Source organism: Mastigoproctus giganteus, chromosome 6 (genome assembly GCF_048544385.1).
Source record: "Mastigoproctus giganteus isolate SK-2022 chromosome 6, ASM4854438v1, whole genome shotgun sequence".
NCBI lineage: Eukaryota > Metazoa > Arthropoda > Arachnida > Uropygi > Thelyphonidae > Mastigoproctus > Mastigoproctus giganteus.
The window spans coordinates 146,950,543-146,974,844 of record NC_143580.1 but is presented as its reverse complement, the minus strand read 5'-3'; the positions used below and the strand labels follow the sequence as shown (position 1 = coordinate 146,974,844).

Sequence of the window (24,302 nt, the reverse complement as noted above, 5' to 3'; positions counted from 1 at the left end):
AGTCAAGTATAGCATAGTAAATTTATTAACCTTATTAATTTTCATTGTTAATTAATTAAATTGTAATTAAATGGAAATCATGCCCCAGACTAGAGCAGCAAAGCGGTGTGCACAAAGCAGTGGGAGTGTTGTGGCTCAGGGGAGAACCGAAGGGGGCAATTCTCCAACACATCACACACAGCCTAAAAAAATTGCGGACTTTCGGGAATGGGACATGATATTGCCAAGGGGGATGTCTTTGTGTGTGCTTGATGTAAGCAGTGTGAAGAAATAAGGCACCATTTCAGCTTTATGAAAGCTTTAACAACAGAGTAGATGCCTTCGAAGGACTTAAATCGAGGGACTCAAGCTTTCAGCTGCCCACATCAATGCCAGAGCTTGTACTTGTTCATCAGGCAATGGAGTGGCAACTTTCTAGGCAGAATGCACTGGTCCCACAGGAGCGAGTTATTGTCGGTGACTCTATTGGCAGGGAGATGGGAAATATATTGTGCAAAAAGGATAGGTGGAATAGGACCAGGGTATGTATTCCAGGAGAAAGAGTTAATGATGTTGTAGAGCAGATATCTTTTAAGGGCACAAATAGTGATATTGTTGTACATGTTGGCACTAATGACATTAAGAGTAGATCTGCGGACCTACTTAACAAGTGCAGATCAATTTGAAACAAATTCGTGAATTAGGGTTAAATTTTAAAGTGTCTGCAATTCTGCCCAGACATGATAGAAGGGGGTATATGATGAGGGCCTTGTCAATCAATTCGGCCCTGGAGAGATTGTGCAAGGCTCGCAGGGTAGAATTTTTTCAGCGTGGTCTATGTTTGCTAACAAGAGGGACTGCTTCTACAGGGATGGGATATGCTTAAATAGAAGGTGTGCAAGAGTATTTGCTGATGTTATCGAGGCAGTGTAAGGGGGGTTGGAAACTGCTAGATTGTCCCACGGGGGATGGGGTTCACAGACTAATAGATTAACAGTAACCACAGGCAGAGGTGAAAGTGATTCTTACATTACTTCTATTGGAATGAGCAGCAGCCTGGAAAGTGAGGTACTGGGGATTTCAAGGGCTGCTGGGAGTCGTCATGGAACAAGTAAATACATGGCTTGTGTTAGGATAACTAAGTGTGGGAATAAGTGCATGTATACTTGCATGTACACCAATGCAAGAAGTATAGTAAATAAATTTGATGAATTTGAGGTGCTGGTAAAGACATCAAAGGCTAATGTTGTTGGGATATCAGAGACATGGTGTCACACAGAGATAAGGAATGCAGAATTGGAATGTTGGGGAGTACAATGTGTACAGAAAGGATAGAAGGGGAGAAGGGTTGATGCTGTTAGTTAAAATACACATAAAAGCTAAGGAAGTGCATCCAGTTGACATGGGTAGACAGTGCAGTGTTAAGTCAGTTTGGTGTGACATAAGCACAGTGAACAGCTGTACAGGGAAATAGAGTGGGTCAGAAAATCAGATTGTCTTATAATGGGGGATTTTAACTTCCCAGATGTAGACTGGAATTTGTTGGTTAGTCACTCACACACTAGCAAGACTTTTGTGGATTTATTGGATGATTGTTTTCTACAGCAGCACATTCAAGATTCTTCATGTATTAAGAATCAGATAAAGGAACCACTAGGTGGCAGCATACTGATGTGGGAGTTTCTTAAAGATGTAACAACCATTGGGGGTAAAGGGAATGGTTTTTGCTTTCATAAAGGTGACTACAGTGGTCTCACAGATTTTTTTTCAACTTTATACAGTGGGACCAACTGATGATTTTTACCAATAGCAAATTCTTAATCTTGGAAGCATTCAAGGAATTAATCAGTATTTCTTAATTGACTTTTCATACCAATTAAGAAATACTGTTCAAAGTTTAGGCCTAAATGGATGTCAGATGACCTAATGAGACTCGTGGCAGAGAAGAAAAATGCACGGGACACAAATTATCAGGAGGCACAGATGCCTTTGGTAGATATAAAATAGTCTGTAATCAAGTCACAAAGGACGTTAGGCAAACAAAGACAGATTACGAGAAATCTTTGGCAAACAGTACAAAGAAAAACAGTAAAGACTTCTTTACTTATGTAAACTCTAGAAGGAAGGGAATGAATCAGATTGGTCCACTTAACATTGATCGTTCGATTGTTGATGATCCTGCTGAGATAGCTGACAAACTGAATGAGTATTTTGCATCTGCATTTACACATAAGGAGGTTTGTAGGGAAGTGGAGGCCAAAAGCTTATCAAACTCTGGCAAAGAGCTAAATGTTTTTGAGAGTAGAGTGGAGGAGAAATTGTTGAAATTGAACATAAGAAAGGCATCTGTGGTGGATGGGATCTATCCAGTTATATTAAAGGAAGCAGCAAAGTAAGCAAGCGAACCCTTAACCATAATTATGAAAGCTTCCTTGGACTCAGAGGAGGTCCCCATGAACTGGAGATGTGCAAACGTGTCCCCAATTCACAAAGGGTGATGGAACCCGTGACCACCAAATACGGAGGATACGGAAAGGTCAGGGAATGACCACCACATATCCCCGAAGCAATATGGCCTTAGTTGCTAATGCTCCTAAAAACCAAATAACAAACAACAAACAAAGGGTGACACGAGTAATTACAGATCTGTTAGTCTATCTTCTGTTCCAGGGAAAATAATGGAGTCACTGGTTAAGGAAGTGATGCAGGATCATCTGGACAAGACTGCAGTTATAGTTCAGACACAGCATGTGTTTGTTAAGGGGAAATCTTGTCTGACAAATGTGATTGGATACTATGATGTGATCACAAAGGAACTGGATGCAAGAAATAATTTTGATATACAGTAATACCCCAAAGTTACGCGATAGGTGGGCCCGACGTAAATCGCATAAGTCGGGGTACAACTTTGCATATAAATACATATAAATTTTGCTTAATTGGGACCAAGGACTAACAAAAACACTAGTTTAGAAGAAAAATATTAATAAAATTGCAGTTCTTTATACGTATTAATACAAAATATGTATTAAAAAAACAAATGACTTACGTTAAAAAGTTATTTCGATGTCGATGGCTTCATAAAATCTAACAAATTCGTCTGACGACACCGCGTTCTTTTTTTCACGCAGAATTTTTTCGTAGCAAGCTAATAATTTTTTTATTCCTTGCTTTGTAGCTATAACGCGTTCTTCGTTGGAGTCTGTTTTCTAAAATTTAAGCCCTTTACAATTGAGCCCTTTTCAATTTTCAACCTGTCAAGTTTGCAATTGTCATGTGCTTTTTGCCGTTGCTTCGTTTAGGCCTGTAGCACGTGCAATATCACATGGTCTTTCATTTCGCTCAAAGCGTTTCACAATTTCATATTTTTTCTCTATCGACAGAGGCGGACTGGCCATAAGCCTTACCGGGGAAACCCCGGTGGGCCAGTGTGATTTTGGCCATAAACCATAGTATGAGGCCACTATAAATTTTCCCGGGTAAGAATTTTTGACCCAGTCCGCCTCTGTTTATCGATAGAGTATTGCTTTTCTTTTTCTCTCTGAATCTGCAGTGTCTTCACCAGGACGCTTCCTTTTCACACCTTTTAATTAAGTATTTTACTCATTTTTAGGGAATAAAGCACAATTACAAAACGAGGAGGCATGCTTGATACGCATAAACAAAGCTGCGCGCATGTAGCAACTGAATAAACAACACCATAAAGGCAGAGATACGCTATTAACACCTCACATTTCTAGGGGTTACTACCATAAAACAATAAAAATCCAGTTCCGTTTCTGCTAGTGGAATCTGTTATAAACTGGTAGTAAACTCGATCTAATTGCATTTCCGATTATACCGATAGCTGGAATTGTGTTGGTTTTTACGTTATTATGGTGAAATGTGTTTCCCCTTCACTGATATAAAAAACATAAAAGCAGCAAAATTGAATTTTGTTCATCTTTCGCTCTCATTCTCCGCCGTCGCACCGTATATCGATAACATATGAAAAACGACCTTGAAGATAGTGGGCGGCAGCGTTGCCAAACGAAAAAAATCAAGAACCGCGTAACTCCGAGTTCGCGTAAGTCGAGGTATTACTGTATACTTGGATTTTAGGAAAACTTTTGTTACTGTGGAACATGAAGACTATTGTACAAATTGGAGCAGTATGACATTAAGGGCAAGTTGCTACAATGGATAAAAGGATGATTGAGTGGGAGAAGACAGAGAGTGGTAACCAATGGACACTGCTCTTCATGGACTAATGTTGTTAGTGGAGTCCTCCAGGGTTCAGTGTTGTTCCCATTGTTGTTTTCAGTATTTATCAATGGTATTGATTACGGTATATCAGAGTTAGTCTAAATTTGTAGACAATTCGAAGGTTGGCAGGGTTGTTAATGACAGTAATGATAGTACACTACTGCATCACGATCTCAAAAAGTTGAGCAGATGGGCTGAGAGGTAGCAACTGAAGTTTAACATTGACAAATATAAAGTACTGCATATGGGCAGCAGTAACCCCAGAATAATGTATCAGCTGGGTGGTATACACTCAGGGTAGTGGAGAATGAAAAGGACTTGGGGGTAATTGTGCAGTCAGATATGAAGTTTTCTGAGCAGTGCCGACAGGCTGCAAGATTAACTCATGGTGCTTGTCAATGATATACAGCAGGGGTTTGGCAACTTAATTTGTGATGCGATCTACTTTTTTTTTTAAATGTGCCACGATCTACCATTTCAAGAATTTCATTGCACATGGTTAAAAAAGTTAACACATATTGAAATATGTTGTTTATTAATTTTAAAATTAAATACAATTAAGAATTTTTATTTTAAATTCATACGTATTTAAATTAGTTTTTGTGAAGTTTGACTTCATGTCATCTTCCAAGCTTTCAAAATCAGGGATATACTGTGATAAGGCCAACTGTAAAGAATCTTCTGTATGCAAGTCCGTAAGAGTAGAGCGATTCTTTGTTTGTTTCAAATACGAAAAGGCCGATTCACATAAATATGTCAAAACAGGAATTTAAAAGATCACTGCATTTTTTTACATTTCGGTACTTTTCTCGGCAAACATATTACCAAAAAGTTCTTTTTTGATGATCTGGCTTTTAGAAAGATATCGTTTTGCAATGTAATATTTTCTGCAATTTTTTTCTTATCTAAGTCGACATTAAATATATTGAACTATGTCTTCAATTGTTTTAAAATCACTGAATCTGGTTTCAAAATCATCCACAGCATTCTCCATTTCAGAAACATATTTCTCACTATTAAATTCAAAAACGGATTTTTGCAAATGATCTTGGATATTTGCAAAATGATTGAATTTTTTTTCTTTTGAAATCCTTAGCATTCCCAAAAATTGATATCTACACGTATATGCAGAAAAAATACTAATCATGTCACCTACATGTTTATTTTTTCCTTGTAGTTCCAAATTCAGATCACTTAATTTACTGGTAAAATCTGCCAAAAAAAGCCAGATCGCACAACAACTCCGTATCTTGTAGCTGCTGATAATCATCTCCCTTTTGATCAACAATTTTTTTAATTTCATTCAGCAAATTTCAAAATCCTTGTAGAAACTTACTCCTACTCATCCACCTCATATCTGTGTGTAATATCAGATCTGGTTCATTTTCATCGAATTGCATTTTGAAGTCTCCTTTGAAGAGATTGTCCTCTGATAGAATTCACGATTTTGAAAGATATGTCCAGACCAATTTTAGTATTTAATCTTTTGCTGGCTAACACTTGTTGGTGGATGATACAGTGGTAACTCAAAAAATCTGGGAATTCATCATCCTTTTGGCACAATGCGTTGAATCCGTTAAGATGCCCCGTCATTGCTTTAGCTTCATCCATTGTTATTGATAAGAACTTAAATTGTAGTAATTTTATTTTTCTAAGGTCACTATTAGGTGGAAAATCCAATTGGTATTTACCATAGAGGGTGTTGAAGTGCCTTTCTAAATTTCCTTTTTTGAGTATAACCACGGAAACATTGCAAAGCAAACGACATTTTTCTTTTATCATTACAAAAAAGTATTCTAGTTTCAACTCTTGATGAAAATGATACGTTTTAATCCTTTTCGTGGTATTCATTTTAAATCAAATTAATGTATAAGTACTGTCCAGTTATTAATATTAAGTAAGCTAAATAAGAATTCGACACCTACGCTATGCTCTCCACAACATAACTGCATGAATTTTCGCTAGACAAGCCTAGTGGCTGCGCGGTGACAAGAGTAGTCATGTGGTTCAACGTATTTGTAATAAGCATATGCAGTGGGGCACATAATAATAATAATTAGATTTTGACTAATCCATTTTTTTTTTTTTTTTTTTAAATTTCGTCATGATTGACCGAAATTAAAGTCATGATTGACTGGTAGATCGCGATCGACCTTTTGGCCACCCCTAATATACAGAAATTTTGCTAGTAGGGATAAGGGGATGATTGTTCCCTTGTATAATGCAACACCTTGAGTACTGCATACTTGTCTGGAGGCCTCATTTTAGGAAAGATGTAGAGCTGCTGGAACAGGTACAGAGAAGGGCAACAAGACTGGTGAGGGGAACAATGTGTTGGTGTTACCAAGAAGGGCTTAAGTCTGCAAACTGCATCTTCTGGAGACTAGGCACCTGCAAGGTGATCTAGTTGAGGTGTATAAGGCCTTGAATGGTTTGAGCAACCTCAATGCTAATGAGATTCTTCCTCTTGCTCAGTTTACTCACCTGAGGGAACATAAGTTCAAATTTACGAAAGACAATTGTAGAATAGACGTGCAGAAATTTGTCTATAGCCAGCGGGTGGTTGATAGTTGAAACTTCCATCTGTTGTAGTGGAGGTCAACAACTTAAATAAGTTCAAGGCAGAACTAGACAAACATTTGGAGTGAATGGGTGGGTGAAATCAGTGGTGGTTTTTTTTTTTTTTTTTTTTGGCTGATGCTATATAAGCTTGCTTTGTTGCATCATGTCTCTACTAAGGTAATGCTATTTGCATTATATGTATTTATCCAAAGTCTAGTCATCACTCACTACAGTGTTAGACCACCGGCTGCAACAGACGGTTTACTCAAACGTATCATAATTAATGCAGTGCAGTTACATTTTCGAAGAGTTAATAATAATGGTGAACAGGAATGAAAAAGCAACAATGTCTGGATGTGGTACGAAGACTACAAAGGTAAGAAAAGGATTGAGTTTGAAAATTAAATTAAAAGTTTTGAAGCGAATCAATTCAGGGTTAACAATAATTGACGTGTGCAATAATTTAAAACTGACAGGTTCAACTGTAAGAGCAATTATAAAAAAAATTAATTTTAGCAGCAGGAAAGACAGTTCCACTGCAGGCAACTTAACTGACTAGGGCCAAGCCAGCTATTATGATTGAAATGGAGAAACTTCTAAATAATTTTATTGAAGCTAATATCCAATGCAGAATTCCATTAAGTTCAGTTATTATTAAAGAAAAAGCATTTAGCCTATATGAAGATCTGAAGAAAGCTTATCTTGAAAATCACTCGGAACCATTTAATGCTACTAAGGGCTTCTTCAATATACTTCAAAAGTGGTATAACTTAACAACATAGCAATTCAGGGAGAAGCCCTCAAATGCAGATCAAGAAGGAACCGGAATTTTCAAAAAAGAAATTGTTAAAATTATTGAAGAGGGGTATTATACTGCTTAACAAATTTTTAACATAGATGAAACAGGACTTTTTTTGGAAAAGAATACCTAAAAGGCATTTTGTGTTGAAAGAAGAAAAAACATTCCAGGCTTCAAAGTGGCAAAGGATCAGTTGACTTTATTGCTAGGTGGTAATGCTGTAGGGAATTTTAAATTAAAATCCCTTTTAGTTTGCCCTCTGGAAAATCTAAGGGCTCTTAAAGGATTCACTAAAATCAAATCTGTAATTTGAAAGGCTAATAAAAAAGTTTGGGTAACCAGGCCTCTTTTCATTGATTGGTACTCTGAATTCTTCTGTCCCGCAGTGAAAAGATATTGTGCGAAAAATAACTTTGATTACAAAGCAATTCTGATCATGGACAATGCACCAGGACATCCAAGCAAAGAGAGCTTAGAAGGCTTGAACAATCAAAAAAATTTTTTACATACCTCCAAACACTTATGTGCCTCCAAACATTGGTTGGATCTCTGATCCAACCAATGGACCAAGGTGTTATTGCCATATTCAAAGCTGACTACATAAGGAGCACCTTTTCCTAAGCTATTAAACCATCAACACTGGTGAAAATGTACCGAACCTAATGGAGTTTTTGGAAATCCTACAACATTAAAACTTCCATCTGCAAAATTTCAAGTGCCTGGGACGAAGTGACTCAGAAAATCATGAATGGAGTGTGGAGGAAAGTTTGGAAGGATTGTATAAAGGATTCCCAAGAACCTGATGATTCGGTTGAGAATATTAAAGTGCAAATTGTTGAGCTTGGAAAAGAAGCAGGATTGGACGAAATTGACGATCATGACGTACAAGTGATGATTGACAATGACAGGGATGGCCTCTGTAATGAAGAAGTCATGGAAATAACAAAAGAACAAGAGCATACAATTTAGGGAGAAGAAGATCCTACAGATGAAGAACCGATAAAGTCGCTGACTGAAAAAAGGACTTAGTAAAGCTTTCAAACACTTTGAAAAAATGTGTGAATATTTCCAAGAGTACAACCCTGACATGGAACGAAGTTCCAAGATAATAAGAAATTTAAAGAAAGAAATGAATCCCTACGTGATTTTGTACAATGCGAGGAAGAGGGACAAAGTACAACAGAAAATTGACACATTTTTCATTCCAAAGATACTCAACAGCCCAGGGCCATCAGATTAATAAATTCATGATTTTAATTGGCATTTTAAGTTTAATTTTGCTATGTAATGTAGTTATTTACCACATAATTATATACATATGTAATATAGAATTTTTTACATGTACAAATTTTTGAATATTAAATATTTTGACCGACATTTGTGCATCTTTTCACTACTTTTATTATTGATTAGGAAGTATCGTATGGCATAGATCGCAACTCATATATACATATGTTACCTTATGGGAATACGACACTTGCTTAATGCTGATTCACTTAGCCTCTGTTTTTTTGGGAACAATTTATCAGCATTTTAAGTGGGAGTCACCTGTATTCAAATATGGACTTTAAAAAAACTTTTGTTTTTGCCTGTTATCCAATCACCAACTTTTCAAAAATCAAAGGTTGTCAGCCCTTCATCATGTTGCCAATCCTAATACAGTGTCACTTATGCTATGAAGAGTAAAATTCTTAAACACTTTTAAGCTCAAATAATGCACAACAACAAAAATCGCACATCAAAACAAATTAATCCAATGTCTGTAGGAGCAACACCTTATATTGTATACACCCTATGTTTTATGCACCATACTTTGTAAAGTAAGTCAGAACTGAAATTATCATTTGCTATACTTTGCTATCCTTCCTTTTCTCTTTCTTTTGTGCATTAAAATTTTTCATAAATATAGTTTTGGTGTATTGTTATTGCATTGCTGTCTAGTATATTATGTTATTATACTCATTGTTTTTGCACATTTATTATTATGATCTTTATCTTAACTAGCTGAAGTATGGATTATCTTTTTATCTTCAGTACTTAGCCCATTGGCCGGAATATTTCCAGGTGGCAGAGGCAGCAAATGGAGACATAATGGGCTATAGTGAGTTACCCTCTCTTCAAAGAGTAAAAATAGTTAAGGAATAATCCAAGAAAATTATACAATACTTACTGTAGTGACTTTTGAAATTAACATTATCTGTGACAATAACTGCAATGCAGTTAGTGCATTGCAGTTATTGTTGCTGAATGCAGTTAATCACTGATAAGTGATATTTACAGATGAAAGACCTTTTATGTTAAGGAGAGGCTCTGCAAGTGGGCCAAAGCAGTATGAAATTAGCTATATTGAAATTACATCTAGGTGTTAATTAGAAAAACTTTTGGGCCTAAAATCAAGTAAGGTTCTTGGAATTATGTCATATACCCAGTCATTTTGAGGAAGGTGGCAGAAGAATACATTTGCCATTTGGGTTAGTTACAAGGGCATCACATAACTTTGGAGAGATTTGTTTCGATTTCAGAAGTGCTAATGTATCACCAGTACATAATAGTAGCTCTAAGGGCAGAGTGGGTAACTACAGACTGGTCAGTCTGGCTTCAATAATAGGGAAAATCACGAAGGAAATGATAAAGAGTGCAATACACAGGGACATTTAGAGAGAAATTGAATTCTGAAGGTGACACAGCACCTTCAGAATTCTATTTTGTCCTGGTTACTCATGAGCTAGATGAAGGAAATAATTTCAACCTTGTTTGTTCATTCCCTCATGAAAGGTTGCTGTATAAGCTGAAACATAATGGAATCACCAGTAGTATTCTGAGATGAAGTGTAGGATGTTTGCAAGGCTGGAGGCAGATTATTGTTACACTTCAGATCTGTCTGTTAGACGTGGGGTTCACAACAAGTTGGCTCTGGGACCACCGTGATTTCTGATATTCATAAAGGACATCAAAAAAGGAATAGAGAGAGTAATGTCAAAATTTTCGGGTGTGTGATTTGAAGAGTAATCAATGATCAGGGCCAAACAGTGGTGGGTGACTTGAAATAGGTCTTAAGGATGAATCAGAAAAGTGACAGCCTTGTGTTAATGCAGCAAAATACAGTCTTACTTTTGGGGAATAGCAATCCCGGAATAATTTGTACACTTATTGGGTTTGAAATGAAAACAGCAAAAGGAAGAAAGGGATTTGGGGGTTATGATACAAATGAATGTAAGCAGTGTTGTGTTACTTTTGGGACTGTGATCTGAGCATCGGTGTTATGCTGGGCTGGGCTTCAAGACTCAGAATTACCTAAAATACTTTGTGCATTGCCTAAGTTCCAGGAATGGTTTGGATGTTACTAAACCTTAATTAAAGATGTCCCAAAACACGCCAGTGAACTTATGCGATTGTCTAGTGGTTTTGTAATAGGACAATGATCTCTATGCCCTAAAGTTCTATTCAGCATCGTGGTAAATAGAACTTAAAGTACTGGACATGCGTTGTGATTTAATCACTCCAAGACCTTTTATATATTATAGTCAGGACTCGGAGTGCCGCAAATTATGGTTCCTTTACTATAAATCTTGTGTTAATGATAATATGTAGCAAGGGAATGAGGCAAAGATACTTAAACAAAACATAATTTATTCATTACTACTTCCTCTAAGGTATACATATAATATATATATGGACAGAATGTCTTCCTTTCACACTACCATAGATAGAAATAATACTAAATATGTCTTAAACTAGTGGTAAGGGTTTAATGATATGTTTGCATTCTTCGTGTGATCCTCCTGTGGAATCTTGCTTGTACTCCAGTTTACAATCCTCTTCATATGAGAGTATACGTGTGTATGTACATACAGGTAGTGTACCACAACATTGAATAACAGTCTGGGTTTGTGTAATCACGTTAACACTAATGGATTGTTTAGATAAGTTACTCTAATTCATAAAGTAATATATCATGAAGTGTTACAACCTTAAATGTTCTAATGAGGAGGGAAGTTTCTGTACTAATTAAAAGACGGTAAAAGTAAGTAGAACTTACCAGTTGGTTTTCTCTTTTGCTCTCGGCTTTTCTTTTCTTCCAAACAGCTGTTAACTCTGTACAAGTCGCAAATCTGCAATACTATGGAATATTGTTCCATTTGGGGTGGTGCCCCCAAAACCTCTCTCAGGCTTCTTGATTCTGTTCAGAAGAGGGCAGTTAGGTTAATTAATGATTCATCTCTAACAGAGTCTCTCCACTTGCTGTAGATGCATAGATGTACTGTTTCTGCTGCATGCCTCTACTACAGATATTTCCATGGGCACTGTTATTCTGAATTGGCTTCTTTAATTCCCGCTCTCTCTTTCAAAACAGTCCAAATGCGTGCCGCCAGTGAACAACCATCTACTGTCCAACTTCAAACTCACAGAACCAACTTTTCATCTTCCTCGTTTATTCATTCAACTACCTTTTTCTGGAACAACCTTCCTTCATACATATTTCCTGAAAATTGCAGTCTACAGAAGTTCAAGTCCAATGTCAACAAATATCTTCTTTCGTCTTCTTAACCTCCAACCCAAGCATGGTACTAAGTACTATAGGTTTTAATACCTCTCGTGTTTGGGGTTTACATAAAAAAAAAAAAAAGTATACCAGATGTTTTTGGTCCAACTGTATCTGGATCGATGTCTGCAACACTTGCTTCTTACTAGCTCTTACTGGAGTAGTGAAACTTCAGGGTAACAGTGGTATCGACTTCTTTAATCTCAGAAGTAGGGTTTCGTCTTGGATATGATTCTCAGATCCAAGAAACAAACTAGGAGTGGCAGTTGATAGAAGAACGGCGATAGAAGATCATTCAGGAGAAAAAGATTCAGATTCCCCTAAATTTCTGGGTTAGCCTTTAATGGGTCTGCAACTGGAGCCAAAAGTAGCAGAAGAGCGAGGGACAGCTAGCAGAAATGAGCAAAAAGCTAGCAAGCCAAAGCTCTCAAAAAATCTGGCAAAAACCTTGCTCATACTAACAAGAGCTAAAAACTAACTAACTAGAATCCCTTCTTTTGTTCTCACCTGAGTATATATAGGCCCCCCTTTTACACTTTCCATACCCCAATTGGTCCAGAGTTCGCCTTAGTGGGGAAACTAAATTCCCAGGGCTGATATTTGGGGACCAAAGTACAGCAAAAAAAAGAGTTACATCAATGGGAAAATGAAACTCGTTTGTTCGGGGTGAGAGTTCCTGACCTCTGAACGCGGAAATCTAATTCCTGCAAAAGGAACTGCCTGACACCCTCTACTCCACAGTTAAAAGATTCGGGTTAAAGTCTGTTTTCAATTGTTGTAACTCCTTCTTATCCAATGAAGATATCTAGAACCTCTGTTATCCACACTATCTCCCCAAGTTGGTCCAAACTGATCAAGTAACGGCCTCCTGTTGTGCTGTGACCCCACTAATAAAGGTGGGATTAGATCATAATTACTTACTTAATGTGACACCAGAGAGACGTGTGCTCGAGTGGAGGAAAAGAAGGAAAGGAACACCAACCGATAAGGCGGTGTTGTGGTTCGTACTCCCTATAGTACAGTAGAAGAAAAAAAGTATGGGGTAGCTTAAAGGCTGATGATAGGTGAAAATTCAAATATTTTACAGTTGACACATGTAGAAGTTCCATAGAATCTTATTGTACATTTACATGTAGAGGTGGGAGGTCATAATTCTACTGTATAAGACAGTTGTAAAACTAAAACTGCACTTGGAATACTGTGTCAAAGTATGGAGACCACACCTAAAAAGGACATCAAGCTTCTTGAAAAGATCTAAAGACAGGAAACCTGCTTGGTGGAATTTGCATAAGGACAATTTTATGAGAAAAGACTGAATATGTGGCCACAGAACATGGCAAACAGGCACCTTAGAAGGGGATGGGGAATCTGATTAAGATCTATAATGTTTTAGATCTTAATCAAATTCCCCATGAGAGGGGATAGTAAAATGAATCAAGAAAATTTTCAATATTATAAATGATTCCAGAATAGGGGAGCTATAAATTCAAATTACAGGGAAGGAAGTTTATTTTGGATTGTAGGAAGTTTTTTTTTTTCTTTCAACCTTGAATAGTAATTAATGAGTTTTAGCCAGTGAGTTAATTACAGGCATTTCCCCCATTTTTGCATCCTTAAGTGGGAGTAATTATATCCTAAGGATAAAATCCATAGGATATAATGTAAATAATTTTAACTGTTGACATGACCAACAGTTGAAAGTTTCTCCCTGATTTTAATGCACCATTTCATATATACAGTAGACTCTTGATTTTCCGGGATAGATGGTAAAAAAGGTAAAAAACAAATTCCGGATAATCAATTTCCTGGTTAATCCAAAAATACAAAAGTCCCCAACATAGGTAAGAGATACATTCCAGGACTTCTCACTTCGTCGAGTTTTACATAACTCGGGAATGACTAATACATATTTTGCTGCTATATTATTATTGACAAATCTGAATTCCACCTGATACTTGTTGATGTTTGGCCATTTTGATACATCCTTATTATAAAGATTCCTTAGAGATTTAACAGATGCACTGTTTTCAAACTTTTGAATAATTTCAAGTTTTTGTTTAACCGAAAGCGCAACTCTTTTGCGTTTATCATTTTCGTGATTTCTAAACAAAAAAAAAAAAAAAAAAAAAAATTACTATAAAAAAAAATTCCGACATCCCTGAAATAAATAACGAAACAAAATTTGTCCCTTTGCATTGCAATGGAACACAACAATTGATGCGATGCACTAAAACAAACTAAACATTTCGTCTCTGTCTTTCCTTTTTTTTTTTTTTTTACATGTAGAAGTTCCATAGAATCTTATTGTACATTTACATGTAGAGGTGGTTGCAAGATAATGGGTACACTAATCTCCCAATGATGACTTATAACGCTGCTTCTTGTCGCTTATTTACAACTTGCAAAATATCTGTTCATACCTATTCTAGGTATTACTTAATTTTTGATTTCTGGTTGATTTTTTTTTCCAATTTGGAGTCTTTGAAGTGTCCCGATTAATCGAGAGTCTGCTGTAATAATATTAAATATACTGTACCAGAAACCTTTAAATACAGTATATGTTCAACCTATATTATACTATATTTATGTCATTTACAGTAAGCTTGTGATCTGTTAATTTTAAGATTGCTCAGAACCACAAATTTTGAAGTGTAAACACTATCCTGAATGTGTAATGGATATCTCAAATATGTGTAATGTAGTGCTATCCTGAACCCAGTCTTTTTAGAATGTCCAGTTTAATTTCTAGTGACAAGTTTTTCTGATAGCTTTATGCCTTTGTGTTAATTAGCACTAGCTGACTAATGCTAATTAACAAATGGCCTTGTTAATTTTTTTAGTGAGTCCATTTTTCAAAAAGAAGTTGAAACTACCTACGTGGTAAACTAAAATCAGTAATTCGGACACAAAATACACATAAATAATACAATACAATAAGAGCTTTATATGCTCAGTATTTCATATTTCCTATGTTTTGTAACATTTAATAAATAATACAGGGATTTACCTTGATCTCTCTATAGGAAGGGGCTTCTTATCCAACTCTCCTAGTCCATCATGTAAAACAATTAAAATACAATGAAAAAATTTATAGACTACATTTTAATGATTTTAATGTGTTCCACAATGACTGCATGATAGCGATTTAATAGCCCGGAATCACCATTGAATCTCCAACCCGACTCCAAAATTATTAACCGCAACGCTACTATCAGTATGGGAAAACATTTTATCAAAACAAAAATACGTGAAGACAGATTTCTTCTTCCTTACGTTAGATGAAAATTTTCGATACTACGTGTTCACAGGACAGAATGAAACTAAAAAATGCGCTGATGCATTTATGTATTATTTATTAAACATAAATAATAAACCAGGACTGACTACAATCAAAAATAAACTGAAAATAGCATTGCTGAACAAGGTGTACGCTGCAGTATACACACACTGCTACTACTGCACAGTAACACTTTCAACGGTGCTGTATTTGATTTACTTTTGGTTTCCAGTCAACTCTGGTTTATGTATTATTTACATAATATCGGTGTAAACACACCATAGACAACTCTTAAACAAAAAACTACGTTAGTAGTGTGAAGGGCATCATTTTATCTGTATCTCATATTGTGCTCTTCCTTCACAACGAGTTGCCACGTATTGCACTACTTCAAATAAGTAATGCTTCATTACAAGAGAAGACTATTGTTACTTATTCTCACTGGGCACTATCACCCAGACAGCATCGTTTCAAGGCTTGTTGGCCTTTCATCGGTGGGTGGGCAGGTACCGGCCCACCCACCCACTGATGAAAGGCCAGGTAGTGCAATACATGGCAACTCGTAAAGGAAGAGCACAACATGAGATACAGATAAAATGATGCCCTGCGCACTACTAACATAGTTATTTGTTTAAGAGTTGTCTATGGCGTGTTTACACCAATATTATATCGATTATTATACTCTTAAAGATATGATGCTTTGTTGCATTTAATTTTACTTAAATGTATTATTTACATTCATTTTGTGACTTGTGATTGATTTTAGTTTACCCTGTAGATAGTTTTAACTTCTCTTTTAAAAAAAAAAAAAGGCCTCAAGAAATCAAATGAGTCAGCCACTGCTAACAATGCTGCAAAGATGGTGAAAAGCTATCTAAAAATTTTTTTGTTGGAAACTAAATTGAATATTGTAAAAAGACTGGGTTTGAGAGAATGCTAGATTTACACTACTAAATGTAGTTTAAATCTTGTTTTGAGCAATCTGAGAATTAACAGTATTGCAGTTATCATGTTATTGTAAATAATATAAATACAGTATACATATCATATATTCTGTATTTATTGAAGTTTTTGAAGTGCTTATTGAAGCTTTGTGAACAACACTTCAATAAACTTTAGTTAATTAACTCCTCTCCCCCCCAAGTGAGTACCTTCTTTCCCATAGCACTGCTGGGTGAGCAGATGTATAAAATGTATATTTTTCTGATATGCAAGAAATGGTGCAGTAACCTCTTCAATATACAGTGGATTCTGGTTATTTGGGCCACCGGTTAATCAAGGAGGCAGCCGTTTATTTGGGGCAAATCTTTAAAAACAGAAACCAATCGAGGAAATAGCCAGGGTTTACTTCACTTAATTGGGACAAAATGCTGTTTAATCGGGGCAGGAGACCGCAGCACTGGAGATTACCCTACAATTGTCTCCGACGGTACCATGTTGTTCAGTTGAAATTCTGGAGGTCACAACCATAAAACAATAAAAACAATTAGCATTCACCTGTTTATTGGGCTTTTCTGTTAGTAAAATCTATCATAAACAGACAGTAAACTCGATCTTACTGAATTTGCGATAATACCGACAGCTGGAATTCTGTGGGTTATTATGGTGAAATGTGTTTACACTTCCATGAAATCTTCAATCATATAAAAAAAATTAATTTTCAGATCTTCTCTTCATTCCTATTTTTAAAGCTTTGTAACTCGTTACTCCGTTCTCACTAGCGTGTATCGTGTTACTTGCAATTTGTGTGCGCCGTGTTCTTTATTATTGATTGCTTATCTTTTTACTGTTTTAAATTTTAACCCCCACCCACAAATGTCAGTGAACAGAAATGTCAACTAGTTTGTATGTACATATTACAATACGTATTAGTTATTCCGATTATTGGTAAGGTAATAAAGGGTAAATGTGTGCTTAATGTATTTTTACTTTTATAGCCTTCGGATAATATTCCTCCTATTTTCTCTAATTAGAATCGCTGTTTAATAGAATTAAAATTCATTTCACAAACGTGATCACAATGGCCGGTGCTTACTACACATCACATAGTGAACGGTACTTTACTATGGTGAGTTCGTCGTAACATCATTTGATTGTACAGTGAACTAATTGTAAAGGGGGGGGTACATTGTATTTTTAACTATTTACGTGAAACTTAATTGGGGGCAGCCATTTAATCGGGCCAAAATGCACTAGTCCCAATGTGTCCCAAATAACCGGAATGGACTGTATTTTCCACCTGTAGTATTAAGTGACTGTAGTATTTTACACCTGTGAACACTGGAAACGTGTTCCAGTGCAAACAGCTACAGAAAACTAACACAAAGATGTAACTTATGCATGTATGTGAAAGATAACATTCAGGACAGTAATGCACACTTTCAAAATTTCTCCTTGTCATAAATTTGAAATTCTTTGTAGCAATTCCTGTTTGGTTGGCAATCCAGCTCGTACCTCATTAATTATAGTATATATTAAAAGTAAATTGAAATCAAAAACTACACCTCTGAAGGCAATCACTGTGAATTGTGCAATTGACTGGAAAATCAAATTGAAGAGCATTAATTTTTTTTTTTTTTTTCCAGCGCTCTTAGAAACCTAAACACCTGCTAATAGGTAACTCCTCTTAAGGCATTTGGCATGAATAGTTATATTCCAGGAGAACAGAATGCAACTCTGGGGAGGTATGAAAAAATACAGAATGATATAGCAAACAAGCTCTGAGTGAATCATGCTATAGCAGGAGACAATTGGAATAAGTTACCTGTGAGGGTAGTTGAGGCTGATAGCCTGCATAAATTCCTAATAAACTGGATTTCAAGCTCTTCTGTGGGTTCATCATGAAACTACTTGGGCTGTGGTAGGGTAACTGAGATTAAGAACAGATGCATGTTATACTTTCATGTACACCAATGCTAGGAGCATAGTAAATAAATTTGATGAACTTGAAGTACTAATTAAGTCATCAAATGCAGACATTGTTCGGCAAATTCTACATAAGGCATGTAGAATTTGAATATGGGAAGTGCAACGTGTACAGAAAGGACATTGTGTATAGTGTTTCATGTCAAGCACCACTGGGAATTTCCCCCAACTCTGCATAGTAACTCTGTGATGAATACATGACTCTGTAAAGGCCAGGTAGTGAGTGGGTTAGTGAGTGTTTGTGTAAGGTTAATGTTGGGTTGTGTTGGTCTTTTGTTCATCCAGCCTCTAAGCCTAGTGGCCTGTAGAACACCACTGACCACTGGTTACCGTCTTTGCCGCGGAGAGGTAGACCGAGTCAGTAAGGAAACAGGACGAACCCTGGCATTGCCTAAACTTACCAGGGAGAACCACAAAAAAATAGGAGAAAGAGTGCAATGGAGATAGTATGGGTGTGGGATGAAAGCGGGAGAGAAGAGACGGTGTGTGTGGGGGGGGGGGGGCAGTAGCTGAGGTGCCCACCTAAATGGAAAGGAGTGACATTGGGCCCCTTAAGTGGGCCCATCCTCACCCCAGGGGGGGGGATTGAGGAGATGTATCAGGCAAAAGGTTGGATAGGAACCACCCAAGATGGAGGCAGGGAAGTAGAGACCCCCCACCTAGGGTGGGGAGAGAAAGCAATCCCTATGGTTGTAGGTTGCCTTTCTGGGCAAATTTTTCTTCTTCAGTTAATCTAATTTTTTTACTTTTTGTTTTGAGTACATATCCACTATTAGTATACATGTTCTAAAAATTGATTCAATAGTATGTAAGAATTAGCATACTTCAACTTTATGTTTATTATAAAATGGTGTAAACAAGAACGTGCAGTTTATCAGCTTCCATCTTTTGCTGCTTAGTAATTCCAAATAAGATGTGTTCAAACCCATAATTGTTTAAAATAGTACAGTATTTGAGTTTCACATTATTTGATTCTTTAGTAAGTATATTAATATTAAAATCTGCTACAAGTATAGTCTTATAAGACTGTGTGTCATCCCATTGCAAAATTGTTTTTTCCAATTCTATTAGAAATTGTTTACAGATTCTGATGGTGGCCTATGGAAAGCACAAATTATGAATGTGTTATTAAGATCTAATCATTTCAAACAACAGTTTTCACAAGAATGAGTTAAGTGATATACCTGTACTGTACTGTACTGCCTTAAAGCATGTTCTATAATAAATTATAATTCCTCCACCTCTCCTAAACTCTCTCAACATATACACCTTGTCACAAGCATATATGTCATAATGAGAAATTTAATCTTTTTTTTTTGTTAACCTCAATTAAAACTATACATCAGTTAAAACTATACATGAAATATTTTCTCTCATTGCATTTATATAATGCAAGAAGTTAAATCAATTTTTTCTTAATGACCTAATATTTAAAGTTAACAGAAAGCACTGATTTTTATTAAATATAAGAGCTTTAATATTAGGATTATTCAAAAAAATAAAAGGTGAATTAAAAAACTAATTCCTTAAAAAGAATACCTGATAACTTAGTTTTAACTCCAAATTTCAAAAAAATTCAATTATACAAAATAAGAGTCTATCTTTTATTTTGTATAATTGAAATTTTGTATTTTGTATAATTGAAATTTATTTTGTATTTTGTATAATTGAAGACTGCTATAAGAATCAAAATTCTTATAGCAGTCTTCTTTACATGAATCCTTCCATATTTTAACCATAAAAATTTATAACTATGTTTTAACTAATTGTTTGGTTTCCCAAAACAACTGCTTTTAGGTGATTTGTTAAGTGGTTATTTATAAAGATAGGAATATTGCTGTTATTCTGATAGACATCATTTGCAGTCAGGCAGGTTTCTTTTGCCTTTCAAATCCATTTTTCTTTAACTACATTATTTGCAAATTTTATAATTACTGTGGACTTAGCATTTTTATTCTTACTACCAAATATATAATAATGTACTACATCTTCTTTATTGTACTGTAACTGTAATGCAAACCCAATCTGCTGTATGGTTTGTTCAAGATGTTGTTAATTCACTTAATCCTACAATTTCAACATTATTAGCTAAAAGCTGCTGTTTATTGACTCAATTCTTAAGTTAACTAAATTGGATCTTTCCTCATTTTGTTTGAATAATGCTTCTAATAATGCCACAATCCTTTTGCTAATTGTAGCATTTGAGTCTTGTAATTTACTTATACTTTGTTGCATTTTGTCAAAGTAATCTGAGACAAATGAAGTTGATTAATATCATCAAATTTCTTCAAGTCATCCATTTGGTTTTTTATAAGTAAGATTTCAGTTAGTAGATCCAGATCCAGCAAATGAATTTTACTCGATAGCTTCATTAATATGTCCTCTACATTTAGAGTATTCAACTGCTTGTATGTAACCTCTAAATCATCAGTTGTAACATTTGATGTATGGAGCAAATCATGGCATTCTTCTGTAGAGTAGGAGATATCACCTTTATCTTCCTTCTCTTCTTTGCTGTTTTTTTAGCTTAGTCATTCCTTTATAGGTTGCATCTATAATGATACCCATTCTTATAACCATGACATAATACTTCTTGCACGTGTAGCAGTAAGCTACATTTTCTACAAATATTCTGATTCATATTTTCCAGATTTTAATTGGTTTTCACAAAAAGCATACCTGTTATAACTCAAAAGCAAAAGAAAGAAAAGGTCAACTCACAAATGGCAAAGATTTCTAATTCACTTTTACAGCACAAATTCAGCAAACATGTTTACTCTTAGCCCCCTGGCAGTGGAATATAATAATAATAATAATAAAGACAAAAAGCACATTTTGAACAATTAAACATAAAACAAAGACGAACAACTACTTTTCATAGCAGTTGCCTCTGCTATATGTCAGCCATGCTCGTGAGCATAATGTTTTTTACAAGATGCAGAAAGTGAAGCTAGAATGTTAACTAAGAGAACATTTTCCTTAGAAAATGAGTGATCATTACTGGTGGTAATCTTGAGCTAGAACAGCAGTTGAAATGTTGGAGCAGAATGAATTGTTAGGTGCCTTGCAGAAACTGTCAGGGTCCTTCCATTTTTAATTCCAAATAAACAATAATGATTTTTTACATCCAAAACATCTCAAATAAAAGTGGCCATATTTAGGAAGGCGGGTGGGGGGGGAATTGGTTTTCTAATCATTGGTTCATGATTAATGTGCAACAGATATTTTTGAAGGGCAATTGTCAGGTCCTGCGTGACTGGAACCAAGTTTAAACTAAAGTGGAATGCACCTGAAATTAAAACAGTAAAAAATACAGTAAACCCTTTGTTGTTTCTTTGTATAGGAAGATTCTGATGTACAGATTAGCAACCTCACTTTACATGTATGTTCCATAATCAGGGACATACAATTTTGTTAGTTAATAGTATTGGGAACAATGTTCTTGAAAAGTATTCAGTAAAAGTATTAATAGAGATTATGAAAACTATTGACAACTTTACTGCTGTATGCATGCAGTCAACAGCTTTCCATGACTGCAAAATGCAAACAGAGGTGAATGGAGAATTGAACATTTTATCAACTTATAATGTTTCACAAAACAACAATAAATAGTTGATCCCAAGTTAGCAAGCAGCCTGCTCAATAAGATACTATCACTGTAAGTTTGTACAACAAAACTGCTGCATATTAAAACTCATCCATATAAAATCCAAATGTATTCTACTAACTTGCTATTTTGCAATTTTTTTTACCAGCCTTATCACATAACACTTTTTTTTTTTAATGTTTTAAATGTTATTTTTGAACTTTCAAAAATAACATTCCAAATCATTTTAACCAATGCTAATAACAATACTAATCCTTCAGAGGGAATAAGTACAAAATTACTCTATTGTGTTCAAACCCCAGGCACACATCTGATGTATGAGCTTGGCACACCCAGGGTCCTGAGCTGGATATCATTATTCTTCTCTTTCTTGGTGATGATTCCTTTCTACTTCTCTCTCTCTCGGGGTAACTTGGGAATTTTTTTTTGGCTGGTGCAGTATAAGCCTCAGGCTTCCTTGCACCATATGGCTAATAATAATAATAATAATGATTCAAGATATTAAACGTGTTTTTGAAGTTATTATCTATGTATAATAGGTTACAAAAGGATGGATGGCCATCTGAAAATTCATCTAGTGGTATTCAGTGAGCTCCATCTTTTAATATGAATGAATAATTTTATGGAAAATCAATTCACAGCCTTGTAGCTTTATTTCAAGTTGCTTTGGAAAGCTAATGTTTTGTTGCTGTGAACGAATGGCATTAGTAGTGATTTCAGTTTTCAAAAAAATATGTTGGGCACTAGTAAAGGAGCAGGATTCCTGCAATTATATTTTTGTCATGCTGGCACTGTGTTCCCTGCTCTGACAACAACAGGCTTGGGCTTATCCTTATTTTAGAAATGACATTGTTACCCACAAGTCAACCTAAAATTACAAACGTCATTTTTTTTAATAACATAACATAAAGAGACATTATTTATTAACTTTATAATATCGGTGTAGATACACCATAGTTTACCCATAAATTTGAACTAACTATGTAGTGTAGAGGCATTGTTTTAATTGTATCTCATATTGTGAGCGCCTTCACAACGAGATAGCTGATATTGCACTACTTCAAATAAATAACACTTCTCTATTGGTATTGCTGAAAATAAATAACAGTAGTCTTCGCTACTAGAGAAGCGTTATTTATTTGAAGAAGTTGCAGTACCACCTATCTCATGAAGGCATCCACAATATGAGATACAATTAAAACAATGCCTTTACACTACATACGTAGCTCAAATTTATTGGTAAACTGTGGTGTATCTACACCGATATTATATATTTAATTAAACCTTGTGGGTTTATGTAATTAACTATATAATATCTAACTATATAAATTATGCCTTGTGCGTTTCACCTTCTCTTAGCTACTCTTACCTGGACTCTCATCAGATAGTGAATGGCCACAGTTAGCTGCTTTGTACCAAACAGTGAATAATGTATTCAGGCCATCACCAAGGTATTCTTATGCTCTGTACAAAATAAGCTGAAAAAAAGAGGTGAAAGTGATTCTTGCACTTCTTCTATTGGAGTGAGCAGCAGCAGCAGCCTGGAAAACATGATGCAGGGTATTTCAGAGACTGGTGTGAGTCATTGTGGTACAAGTAAACACATGAGTTATGTTAGGGTAGTTAAGAATAGGAACAGGTGAATGTATACTTGTGTATACATCAATGCTAGGAGTTTGGTAAATAAAGTTGATGAATTTGAAATGTTGGTCAAAACATCAAAGGCAGATATTGTTGGGATATCAGAGACGTGGTGTCACACAGATATAAGGAATGCAGAACTGGAATTTGGGGGGTACAATGTGTAGAGGAGGGATTATGCTATTAGTTAAGAAACATAAAATCCAAGGAAGTGCAGCCAGTCGACATCGCTCGACAGTACAGTGTTCAGTCAGTTTGGTGTGACATAAGCACTGGTAGATCAAAATTGAGAGTGGGAGTGTGTTATAGGCCTAATGAGTCTGATGAGTATAATAAAAAACTGTACAGGGAAATAGTGGGCCAGTAAATCAGAGAGGCTTATAATGGGGGATTTTCATTTTCCGGATATTGACTGGAATTTTTGAGTTGGTCACTCACACACTAGCAAGGTTTTTGTGGATTTATTGGATGATTGTTTTCTACATCAGCATGTTCGGGAGACAACTAGAGGGAGTAATACTCTTGATCTGATTATCAGTAGTGATTCTTCATGCATTATGAATCTGTAGATAAAGGAACCACTAGGTGGCGGTGATCACAGTGTGCTGAAGTGGGATTTACTCAAAGAGGTAACTACAATCAAGGGTGTAGGGAAGGGTTTTTGCTTTTGTAAAGGCGACTATGGTGGTCTGAAACAGTATTTAAATTATATGGTGGTCTGAAA

The 24,302-nt window shown here is 35.7% G+C and overlaps 1 protein-coding gene across 1 annotated transcript in view; it reads left to right on the top strand.

Annotated features, from left to right (window-relative positions):
• Positions 1-24,302, top strand: part of Naa20A (N-alpha-acetyltransferase 20 A) — a 166,786-nt gene that overhangs the window by 50,297 nt on the left and 92,187 nt on the right. Inside the window, exon 3 of the mRNA XM_090376522.1 lies at positions 9,596-9,686. Within this exon, the coding sequence (XP_090232648.1) occupies positions 9,596-9,686 (91 nt within the window). The remainder of the gene's footprint in view (positions 1-9,595; positions 9,687-24,302) is intronic.